Here is a 13084-nt window from a genome sequence, read left to right on the forward strand (position 1 = left end):
TTTGGGGTTGTTTTTGCTTTTAATTTTTTTGTTGTTTTTTGAAAAAGAGAGAGAATTGTGTGAAACTAGCTTTCACTCTTATTGAGTGTATTGCTAATTCACATTTTAGTAGACCTACCAAGTGTTTATTGTTTCTCTCTGCTCCTAAGGAAGAAAACACAGGAGATTTCCTCTAGTCATTCAATAATTAATTGGCACTGCTTAACTCTAATGATGGCTCTTCTTGACATTGAAAAATCAGTTAAATACCAATAATGTCAGGCCCTTAGAGGATGTTCTTCAAGAGAGCAAGGAAAGATTGCTCTTTCTGAGACTAGAATAATTTTAAAAGTGCAGGTTAGCTACAGGTCACATACAAATTACACAATTGTCCTCTACCCAGTTGACAACTCTGGTGATTGCCACCCAATATGGATGCATGTTTATGGTCCATGCTGGGAGAATATAAAGTTGTGAAAGGTTATTTGCCTTAGAAATCAGAGGACATGTATATACAGTGACTTACAAATAAATACTAATTCACTTGTGTAATATAACTTAGGAAACTGCAAAAGGAAACCAATACTGAACGTATTTGACTCTATATCTTTTGATCACTTTTTAAAATATATTATATTGTGGTACATCATTTTATTTACATGTCATCTCATTCCAAAAAGAATACTTTTAATGGAAAATACAAAAAGGCAAAAGGAAATTAAAAATTACTTTTTTCATAGGCTAAGAGAAGTACATAACTGTATTCCAAAAATATGATTTTCCCTCTTAGTCTTTTGTCTTCTTGCTTTTTTCAGAGGATAGCTCATCTGTTGCCAGCATGGTACTACAACTTTCGAGTTACCATGGTGACATGGGGAGACCCGGAACTGAGCTGCTGTGACAGTTCCACCATAAGTTTCATAACAGGTGAGTGCATGGGAAACGGTCCCATGAGAAGAGATCACTATTTTGAGGAAGTTCTGAGGGGACCCATCTCCAGAAATTGCTAGTCATTCACCCAGGACCGACTGAGTATCAATTTCACAAAAGATGATATACTTGATTCTGAAAATTTATTATTTGTTTAAATAATAGCCTTTAAAAATTAAAATATAATTTGTATCCTGAGTTACTGTCCTTAATTTCTTTTTATCCTGAGTCACTGCCCTTGATTTATGCACCCCAGTTCAGAATTGATTAGAATAGAGATGTAGCAGGCAGAGCTTTCAGCTTTACACCACACTCAATTGATTTTATCCATTTTGATAATTGTATTTGGTAGAGTGCCTCCATTTCCTTATTAATTAAGCCATTTTCAAAGTCACAGGCTGACTGCAGTACTGTCCATTGCAGGAATTAAAACAGACCTGGAGACACATAAACTTGGGTGTGTGAGTCACAGGTTTGCCACCTTCCACCTGTAAACTCCAGCAAGTTAATTCTTCTAAGCCTCAGTTTTTTTCAGGTGAAAAATAGGGATAATAATAGTATCTATAACCTGCTATTATTATCTATTGTTACTTCCCAATTAAAAAAGCTACTTGGCAAAATACATGGCACAAAGTTTAAGTACTCAAAAAACTGTTAGTGTTGGATCCTCAGAGCCTAAAATTATGTAGATCACCATCATATGGCAGAGATAGCAAAGGTGGGCAGAGGTAGCAACAAGAAGAGGAAATTCATCCGAGAAACAGTAACCCTCATTGTCTGAACTAAGATTTTTTCAAGAACTTTTGATGGGACTGCAAAGCCATAATTAAAGTTATACTGAGAAAAGAAAAGAGAAAGATATTGTTTAGGTGAAGAATAATTTTGTCAAAATAATTTACTCACTGGACTTCTAGTTTTACCCTGTTGAGATTTATCAATTAAAAAAACAATAGAAAGAAATTAATCATGTGAATTCTTACACAATCAACTTACATAGTTCATCACTTTTGTTTACTGGCCAATGTCAAGAGCTTCCTTTGTTCCAGATGTTAATAGTAATATTAAAGTAGAGAAGTGAAAAACTACCATAAAAAGAGAAAATACCAATTATTTGACAAGCCCTGTGTTAGCCTTTTTGACTATATTCATAATCACATACTTAATTATAATGAAACTTCATTGTATCAATAATTCATACGCTTAACTTTATTGAGATTAATGCTCTGAGAATGTTCTTTCCTTCTCAGACACAGCAGCTGTCTGGAAAAAGCCCAGACGTCCCATCTGATCACTTGATTGAGCAGCCTTGACCCTGCTAATTTCCAGCTGTAGAACTTTGAGCAAATTATCTTAATGATCCTGGAATTGTATTTTCTCACTGGTAAAACTCAAAATATTGCCTAACAACTGGCTAATGAAACAAAGCTAAGCATAGGGAACTTGCTGTAGTGAGCCAGGACACTTTCTGGACAGAGTGTTCCTGGTATCTCCCAAGGGGGACATCAGAAATGAAATATTAATAGGATTTGGAGTTCTGGACTCAAATGGTTTAGGTGTGCCTTTCTAAGTTGGGAACTACCTGGGAATGGGCAAAGATCATGAGATAAGAGTTTAGATTGACAAAGCAAGTCTGGATATGTAAACTATGGTTAATAAGCAAGCTACTTGCCTAGGTGAGCAGTCTATTGTCTCCAATAAATTGATCTTTGGGAATTTCTTATTTTTTCCTGGGACCAACCGCTAAGTCATGCTGACACTGGAGATCCACAGTTTTATCTAAGTGTATTGACACAGATGGTCTCGATTCTCACATCTATAAAATGGGCATAATAATACCTCATAGGGTAGTGTGAGAATTAAATTATGTAATCTAAATCATTATTAAAATACATATGGTAGCTGAGTTTTATTTTTATACCTGTATCTAAAACTAGTTGAAATTTTAGCTTTTGGTGTGTGTGGGGGTGTTTTCTTCCCTCATTTCAATTTTAAAGCAAATAAAGACCTCATACTTTACTTTCATATGTTTTCCAATTGTAATCCAAATTGCCAAATTGTGTGGGAATAGGAATAAAATACTTGAATAAGGTGCAATTTATTAGAACCTCAAGTCTATTATCTTTGTTAGGCAGTTTGTCTGCAAGTCAAGTTCGTAATTATGCTAGTGTATCAAATAATGTTTAATAAACTAATAGTGACATCTGGTGGCCTTTCAGCAATATGCTGGATTTGAAATCAACAACATGGAGTATAAAAATGTGAAGACTTCATACCTGTGAGCGAGAGATATATACTTCTGGCTTTGCAATTTTAAATATGTTCACTCAAATTAGAACTTGAGAAAATATCCTTTGAAGAAATATACATATAGGTTCTTGTATATAGTGAATTATGTAAAAATATGTTATGAGGCTATAAAGAAACCAGGGTTATTTTCCTTTATTAGAATTTTCTGCAATATGATATGAGTTTGTGCTACTTATTATAGACATTGTTGATATTTCAAGATTTTATTGTCAATCATATAGAAATGTTACTCATACTTAGCATGAAACAGAAATATGTTTTTTACTATTACATATCCCTTTAGTGAATAATTGTATCTGAAAGCATAGATAGTTATGAATGTTTGTTATATGTATTAGTGCATGTTAAAGAAAATAAGTCTTTTTGATTTGTAGAAATTCTCCTCCAAACATTGGTTGGTTTGGGACTGTATCTTGGAATAGAACACTTGGCTATCTTCAAACCAACATCACGTGGAACTTAAATTCAACTGTGTATTTGTTAAAATCTTCAGAATTATCAGTTACTTTAAAAATAATTAAAGTGTGCTTTCAGAGCTTATGTATTATAAAGCTTGTGATGAACTCTCCTCCCCTATCAGAATTTTTTAAATTTAAAAATGTAAAGTTATAAAATAAATTCATAAACTCAGTGTCATGGAGAATTCAGCTTTCTAAAGTTAAAAATCTCTTCCTTCCTTCCCTTAATACTTGCTTCAGCAACTTTTATTTAGAGCCTACCTTCCGTGAATAACTGCTCTAGACACTGTAAATGCCATTGTCTTGTTATCTTATGGACATAATATTTATTTTTCTGTTCCTCTACTCATTGATCCTACTGTTCTTTATTCTCATAAACTTCTTTGCTGCCACAATAAAAAAGATTTATTTTTACAGGATCCCAGAGTTTCTAGTACTGTTTGGAAAATAAGTTCACCAGTGCTTAATAATATTAATTTATTGATCCAACAATAAATTAAGCCTAAATTTGACCCAAATATGTGAACATTTTTGGAATCTTGTAAGTGAAATTTATATAAAAAACCTTGCTCTCCTCAGGTATAGGTCTGGCTGTCTTGGGTCTGAGCCATACAAGGTAGCATCCCACAAAACAAGTGCCCACTTCATACCACCAAACTTCACTATATTACCGACAGATCCAAGAGTCCCTAGGACCATCATGAGGTGTGAATTTTAATTCTCTAAATTAACTCTGGGATTTCATGCTCTGTTGGTAAGTACTTTAATTATTCATAGTCTCTTATACTAAAGAGTAGTTCTTTCCTCCCTCATAGCCCCAGTTGCTCCAGAAATCACTTCTGTGGAATATTTCAACAGTCTGTTATACATCAGTTGGACATACGGGGATGACACTACTGACCTCTCACATTCTAGAATGCTCCACTGGATGGTTGTTGCAGAAGGGAAGAAGAAAATTAAAAAGAGTGTATGTATCTTTGATTCCCAGTATTGGGCATCTGTTGAAAACCATGAAGCAAACATTTATTGAGACATCAAAGAAATATTTGTATGCCAAGTGACACTGCTTTTGGTTCTGGAGACAGGATAATGAACAAAAATTAAATTCCTTCTTTCACAGAGCTTACCTTTTAATCTTTAGTAGTGAGTAGTAATCATTGTATCTATTGATTTCACCTATGTTTAAAGTTATGACTGAGCTTTTTCTTCAGAATACTAAACATTTTCAAGAAAACCATAGTTATTTCATTATTTTCTCCATATATCCCCAACACCTAAATATATGGATATGTTGGAAACACAAATTTCTTTTCTCCTGGTTTATTAAGCTTTTTGTTTTATTAGTTAGGGTACCAACTAAATGACTGTAATAATATTTTTTAATGCTGTGGATTAAAGAATATCAACACCTATGTCTCTCTCATGGTACCCAGCACTAACAGGGCACTTCTGCTGTAAGGGATCATCCAAGGGTCCAGATTCTTTCTATTTTGCTGCTGCATCTGCCACTAAGTGTAGTCCTCATCTGCATAGGCAAAACTTCCTCATCTTTACAGCCATATTCTAGCCCACAGGAAGGGGAAAAGAGAGGACACAAAGGTCCAGCACATACAGGGTGTGAACAAAACTATAAGTTGCCCATGGTACCTCCTCTTACCCATGGTTGGAATGGGGTCACATGGTCCCCACTAGCTATAGAAGAAACTGGGAAATAGAGTCTTTAGTTAAGAAAGCAGGTGTCCATAGACATGGTTAGGTTTCTTCTGAGCTTCTCAGCTAAGGCTGAACAATGTTCCTATTAGTAAAACCAAGCAATTGATTTTTCTAAAATTTGCTGTGAATATGAAGGGGAAAAAATCTGAGTAATACCCATTCCAAACAAAGGAATTAATCACAAAAATGTTCCTTTATGTATTGTGCCTATTTGGAGCTACGTTGCATTTGGCTCAGCTGAGAAATTTATATCATGTTCAGAGGAAATAATATATTCGTAAGGCTTAATCAACTGTAGATCGCAGCACAGAACAGAGAGGGAACATTTGTGATAGCCCTGTGGTTGTTTGGAATGGTATTCTAGTTTAAGGCCATTAGAAGCTTAAACCCTCCATTCTGATGATCTTGCAGGTAACACGCAATGTCATGACCACAATTCTCAGCCTGCCTCCAGGAGATATCTACAATATCTCCGTAACTGCTTGCACTGAAAGAGGAAGTAATACCTCCATGCTCCACCTTGTGAAGCTAGGTAAGAAAAGTACACAGGTGTGTGTGTGAAAATAATCATACTGGGAGAACCAGTGTGTGTATCTCTTGGTTTAACATGGTCTTCGCAACTCAGTGAAATAGAAAAGAAAATGGTTTGCTGTCTTTTATAAGTACAAAAGAGACAATACTATCAAAAGAGTACATTCAACTTATAAATTTCTGTGAGTGCAGTGTTTACTGTGCTGGAGACAAGAGTATTCATCATTCATAGTAAGACTAGAGGAACCAACGAGTCTTAGAATTTTAGAGATGGATGGACCTTAGATACTATCTAGTGCCGTGTTCTCAACCCTATCAGACAGCATTCCCCTTTTACATAAATATTATGCAATGCCCTCATTAATATCTTAAATTGAAATTCATAGATAAAATAATCCACATGTTGATTTTTATAATTTGATATAAATCCTAACTCTAATACAAAATCAAAATAAAAGAAAAATAATTTATAAAAAATAACATGGATTCCCTATGTATATGTTCAGGTACAGCTTTTAGCTATTCTAAAAGTCATAATGGGACTACCTGATGACTATATACAATGAAAATGAATAAATGTGAGTTTGCAAGAAGTAAAAGGATCAGTAGTTCTTCCATACAGGAAGTATAAAAATAAAGAAATGAATAAATCCATATTAATTAATTAATTATTAATTAGAAATAAATTATTAAAATAATTAAAAATAAAGCATAAGTACAGGTGGACCCTAGAATAAAACCTAGAGTTAGGATAAGTAATAAGAGACTAGACAAATTTGCCTGTGATGAAAGAAAGAGGGAAATAACCTTAGTTAAAGTAGAGATAACATGCTGAGAAAAATAATAAGCCGTGGATGAGGGAAAATGAGGAAACTATGATATTATTGCAAATGAGCTGGAACTTATTGTGTAGTGTCAAAATAATTATTTATATTATGAAAAACAACTTGGAAGTGACACTATATGACACAAAACACATCTTCTACATTCAACAATCTACCATGTATTAAAGTATATATTTAGTTTCTGGTACTTAAAGAAACCTCAGAAGTAATATCCTATAATCAGCATCAGGCAAAAGAGGACAGATTGGCAAAAAGTTGTGTGGTAGACCTCTTGGGGCAGTATCAGTTTGAGAATGATAACCCCCAAATAAATGCAATTCAATATGTAATTTTCACAGCAGAGAGCTCATCATTTTTATAGTTGAAAATTTAAAATATATACATAACTAGATATCATGAAATCATTTCATGATCCATACAAATATTGAATCATTATGTTGTACACCTGAAACTAATACAATGTTGTGTCTATTATAATTCAATAAAAAATAAATGTATACGGCAATAAAAATATATTCAAAACATTTAGTTCAACTTACTGACATCACCGTTTCAGATATCTGCTAATTTATATTCTGTGTTTGTCTATAAAAGTTTAAAATAGTTTCTGTTATTACACATGTTCGTATGTGCAGCTATAAGTAAAGAACAATCCAGGGTGTTTTATTAGCAACCTAAATACCAGGAGCAGCAGCGCTGACAGTGATGTACCTTTGGAAAACTCTTGGAAAATCCAGAACCAAACAAAACAATCTTTTCTTAGTTTATCCACTGGTTGCATTTCTCTATAATTCAATGCATTAGACACAAATTCTTAAATCTTTTTTGTCTCATATTTGACACAGTAAAAACTAAACTCTTGCACTGAAATCCTTTAGAATTAATTTGGTAATTGAAAATGCATGATGTACTAAATAGACACTATGGGCAGAAAAAGTAAATTATTGAGTAGGTTTTTTTAAATAACATTTAAAAATTTTTATTGGCGTATAGTTTATTTACAATGTTGTTTTAGTTTCAGGTGTACAGCAAAGTGATTCAGTTATACGTATATATATATTCATTCTTTTTCAGATTCTTTTCCCATATAGGTTATTACAGAATATTTAGTAGTGTTCCCTGTGCTATACAGTAGGTCCTTGTTGGTTATCTTTTATTTATTTTTTATTTTTTGTGGTACGCGGGCCTCTCACTGTTGTGGCCTCTCCCATTGTGGAGCACAGGCTCCAGACACGCAGGCTCAGCAGCCATGGCTCACGGGCCCAGCCGCTCCATGGCATGTGGGATCTTCCCGGACCTGGGCACGAACCCGTATCCACTGCATCGGCAGGCGGACTCTCAACCACTGCGCCACCAGGGAAGCCCTGGTTATCTATTTTATATATAGTAGTGTGTGTATGTTAATTCCAAGCTCCTAATTTATCCCTCCCCCCTCCATGTTTCCCTCTGGTAACCATAAGTTTGTTTTCAAAATCTGTGAGTCTGTTTCTGTTTTGTAAATAAGTTCATTTATGTCATTTTTTAAAATTAGATACCACATATAAGTGATATCATATGATATTTGTCTTTCTCTGTCTGACTTACTTCTCTTAGTATGATAATCTCTAGATCCGTCCATGTTATTGCAAAAGACATTATTTTGTTTGACGTTACAGCTGACTAATATTCCATTGTATATATGTACCACATCTTCTTTATCCATTCCTCTGTCAATGGACAGTTACGTTGCTTCCATGTGTCTTGGCCATCATAAACAGTGTTGCAATGAACATTGGGGTGCATGTATCTTTTTGAATTATGGTTTTCTCTGATATATACCCAGGAGTGGAATTGCTGGATCACATGATAGCTCTATTTTAGTTTTTTAAGGAACCTCCATACTGCTCTCCATATTGGCTACACCAGTTTACATTCCCACCAACAGTGTAGGAGGGTTTCTTTTTCTCCATACGCTCTCCAGTATTTATTGTTTGTAGACTTTTTGATGATGGCCATTCTGACCGGTGTGAGGTGATACCTCATTGTAGTTTTGATTTGCGTTTTTCTGATAATTAGTGATGTTGAGCATCTTTTCATGTGCTTTTTGGCCATCTGTATGTCTTCTTTAGAGAAGTGTCTGTTTAGATCTTCTGCCCATTTTTTGATTGGGTTGTTGTTTTTTTTGATATTGAGCTGCATGAGCTGTTTGTATATTTTGGAGATTAATCCCTGTGGGTCCCTTCATTTGCCAATATTTTCCCTCATTCTGTGGGTTGTCTTTCCATTTTGTTCATGGTTTCCTTTACTGTGTAAAAGCTCTTAAGTTTAATTAGATCTCATTTGTTTATTTTTTTATTACTCTAGGAGGTGGACCAAAAAAAGATATTGCTGTGATTTATGTGAAAGAGTGTTCTGTTTATGTTTTCCTCTAAGAGTTTTATAGTGTCCGGCTTTACAGTTAGGTTTTTGATCCATTTTCAGTTTATTTTTGTGTATGGTGTTGAATAGTTTTTAAATAACATCTTAGTTCCATTTGTGTTCTTCTTCATGGAAACTTTCTTCAAAATTATTTTACTTAACCTTAAATTTTTTTCCAATATTAATTGCATGATAAAGTACTTGTACTTATATTTATAGTGGATTTATTCTGATGCAAAGTTAGAAATTCATGTGGAACGTGGGACATGGGACAATTTTTCTCTTTGGAACTTTCTTGACTATTGCAGGACATCTAGTATTTCTGAGCCCTGCCCACCGAAGTCTGGTTAACTTCCTCCATTGTGACTACTAAAAACATTTCTGCAAATTTCCAAGCACCCTCAAGGGGGCGGTACTACTCCTATTGAGAATCATGAGTAGAGTTCTTTCATGCACTGCACACAATCTGCTTTTCCCTAGCAGTCTATACTTGAATTCCAGGAATGTGGAGATCACCAGCTTCCAACATTGCACGATCTATTTATTAAGACAAAAAAATCACCTGATTCCAACCATTAACTCTGATTTTGTTCTCTGTATGAATGTTAGTTCAAAACTTGTTTCCAGGTAACTGGAATTACTTGGAGATCATGCCTGTGTTCCCTAAGACTTTCTTTTCCCAAGCTTTATTAGCATAAGCAACCATAAGTGTTTCTCGGGTTTCTAGATGCTTTCTCCAACTTATTTGGTTTGTTGGTCTCCCTTAAAGTACAAGTTCAGAAGTGGTCCTACCAAAGTAGCATTCAGTGGCCTACTATGTGTTTTGCTGTCATTTTTATGTGACATTATGGATGATCCATGAAGCCTCAGGAATATGGGTTAAAGTCATGAACTGGGACAATTACACTCAAACAAATAGGAATGTGAGTAAAAAATCGTCATGATTTCCCAAAGTTATCATGAGGTTTTGAGTCCCCATGTCTCCCCATTAACAGACAGGACTGCCTAAACCAGTTTAGGAAGTTCCTTTGAGAGCTTCCCTGGTGGTGCAGTGGTTAAGAATCCGCCTGCCAATGCAGGGGACACGGGTTTGAGCCCTGGTCCGGGAAGATCCCACATGCTGCAGAGCAACTAAGCCCGTGCACCACAACTACTGAGCCTGCTCTCTAGAACCCGAGAGCTACAACTGCTGAGCCCGCAGCTTGCATGCCTAGAGCCCATGCTCCGCAACAAGAGAAACCACCACAATGAGAAGCCCATGCACCACAAAGAAGAGTAGCCCTGCTTGCCCCAACTAGGGAAAGCCCGCGCCCAGCAATGGAGACCCAGCACAGCCAATAAAAGAAATAAAATAAAAATAAATAATTTTTTAAAAAGTACCTTTGAACTTTTCAAATAGGGAAGACAAGTTCCCGCAGCAATTATTTCTAGTGAATCATTACCCTTAGAATTGATAAGGTTTTCCATGTTGGTATCTTAATATCAGACAGAATATTACCTCTGTCCTGTTCCTCTCTGAAAGCAAGACAATTTTATATAATGTGCCTGTCCTTAGCCCTTTTTTTCCCCTAAAAATGAAATAACCCTACTTTTTATCCATTTGTCTAAAGGTCTATTTTCCATTCTACTAGTGACATTATTGTGTTTTATAAGCTCTTTCAATTTTCTATAACACACATTACCTTGTCTGCTGTAGATGCTTAATAGATATTTGTTGAATGGAATTGAAACTATAGACCTTGAAGCTGAAATTAGTATTACAGTTAATATTTACCCAAAACAAGTTTCAGCTTTCAGAGAAGTGAAACATTTTGCTTTAGTAATAACTGAATTGCAATTTTTTTCACAAAACATTCATTCTTGCCATTTTTATGTTTCTATACAGCATTCATTTAGTATACACAGAAGTCAAATTAATTCTACTTTACAGAAAAATACAGCCTTGGCACACAGATTTTCAGTGCTTGTTTAAATCAGAATACCATCTTTAACCTAGGAGCAACACTGGTTGAACCAACCCTGAGTTTAATTTCTCTGTATAGAGATCTCTTTGGAATGGCTCTATTTGCTGTCATGGAGGACAGGATCTACATCTGGAGAAAGAAACCAGACTGTCAATGAATCCAGAACAACATAAATTAATCCAAGATGGCATGTACAAGGGTAGAAAGCTCTCAAAACAGTTGCCAAAAATTTTCAATTATTATGTCATCAGCAGACATCCAGAGAAGATATGTGCCATTAGTGGTGCTGTTTGCAAGGCTTTGAGCCAGTCATCCCATTAAGAATCTTAGGTTGCCAGCAGTTTTATGGTACTATGGTGGTACGTGATGACAGCTCACTTTGGCAGTTAACACAAATGTCAATCAAATCTGCACTAAGACTTGTCATTTTACAAGAGCTCGTTGGTCTGCATACAACTGCGGCTTCAACAAGCAACGAGTTGTAACTTCTAGTCTTGGTTCTCTTGGAACTCTGGAGAAACTTTAGGAGGATTTGATAAGCTTACATCATACAATCAGTTTTCCAACCTAAAAAGAAAAAAAAAGGTGGGGGGTGGAAGGAAGGAAGGAAGGATTGAGGAAAAGAAACAAGAATGAGAAAGAAATAACAATGAGATTCATAAAATAGATCTATGGTGATAGAATATCCATTCATTAATTTGTTTAACAAATATATGCTGAGAAACTTCTAAACACTGCTCAGATGCCAGACTTCTTATCATAATAAACCCAAAAAGTTACGTTCATTTTCTGTTCACAAGGACCTTATGATCTAGTAAAGGGAGAGATGGTCATAACTGCTTTACAGAGCATTAAAATAGGGTAGTATGATGCAGATGGCTTTGGAGTAAAAGCTTTCTCTGAGGAAGCAAGGAGAAGAGATCTGAATAACAAGAAAGGATCATCCATGAAAAGGTTGAGGAAGAGCACGTAGACAGAAAGAACCAGGAGAAGTCAGACTATATGGGACTTGCAAGGCATGGAGTTGAGATTTTATTTTGAAATTGCACATTTGAAGCCATTTAGAGAATTTAACATAAATAATCTGACATATTTAAAATAAGCCTTCCATTTGCTCAAGGGAGAAAGGATTTGGGGGTCAACAATAAAGGTAGGGAGACCAATTAAGGGATTATTTGTCATTAGCCTTAAAAACAGCATTCTAATTAAAATAAGTGCTGTGGGAAATGATGGTAACTTTGACCGAAATGGTAATAATGGAGATGGAGAAAACTGGGCAGAATTCGGGAGCTGTTTTGGAGGTTGTGTCCCCAGAATTTTCTGATGGGGTGAAACAGGAAATGAGAGAAAGAGAAACTAAGAATGTCTCCTAGGCTTTGCTCTTGAGCAACTATGGTGGTGCGTGGTACAATTTACTGAGATTGAAAGGACTAGAAGAACTAGAAGAGGAGGAAACTGGAGGAAAGCTGAGAATCAAGCATTCTTCCTCAGACATAAAAAAAATCAAAAGGACATCCAAGTGCAGTTGTCAAGTAAAGAGACTGTTGATATATGTGTCTGGAGATCAGGGGAGAATTCTAGGCTGGAAACATAAATTTGGGGGTGTCTGGATAAGATCATCAAGTACTAAGTAGAAACAGAGGAGAGGAGCCCTGGGTCTAGCCAAGAAGAACAACTCTAGCATTTAGAGACTGAGCAGAGGAAGAGGAGTTAACAATAGAGACATGGAAGGAACAGCCAATAAAGTCAGAGAAAGGCGAAAAACAGAATATGTACACCACTATGGTCAAAGGTCTGCTTTATCCTGACCACCAACCTGCTCAGGCAGGTTCAAGATAAGGACTCAGATAACTTTAGTTCTGGGAGAGATTTGGAGATAATTTAGTGCAATGTCCTCATTTGGGCAAGTTGAAACCTAGAGAAATCTGTTGAGCCTGGATCTAGAAACAGTACTTTTTAA

General features: G+C 35.5%; 1 protein-coding gene across 1 annotated transcript in view; it reads left to right on the forward strand.

The window, feature by feature from the left end:
• The window catches only part of PTPRO (protein tyrosine phosphatase receptor type O), a 230434-nt gene that overhangs the window by 156342 nt on the left and 61008 nt on the right, over positions 1-13084 (forward strand). Inside the window, 3 exon segments of the mRNA XM_060114152.1 lie at positions 795-906; positions 4490-4641; positions 5799-5919. Coding sequence (XP_059970135.1) covers positions 795-906; positions 4490-4641; positions 5799-5919 — 385 coding nt within the window.

This window comes from Mesoplodon densirostris, chromosome 11 (genome assembly GCF_025265405.1).
Source record: "Mesoplodon densirostris isolate mMesDen1 chromosome 11, mMesDen1 primary haplotype, whole genome shotgun sequence".
In the NCBI taxonomy this organism is placed as follows: Eukaryota; Metazoa; Chordata; class Mammalia; order Artiodactyla; family Ziphiidae; genus Mesoplodon; species Mesoplodon densirostris.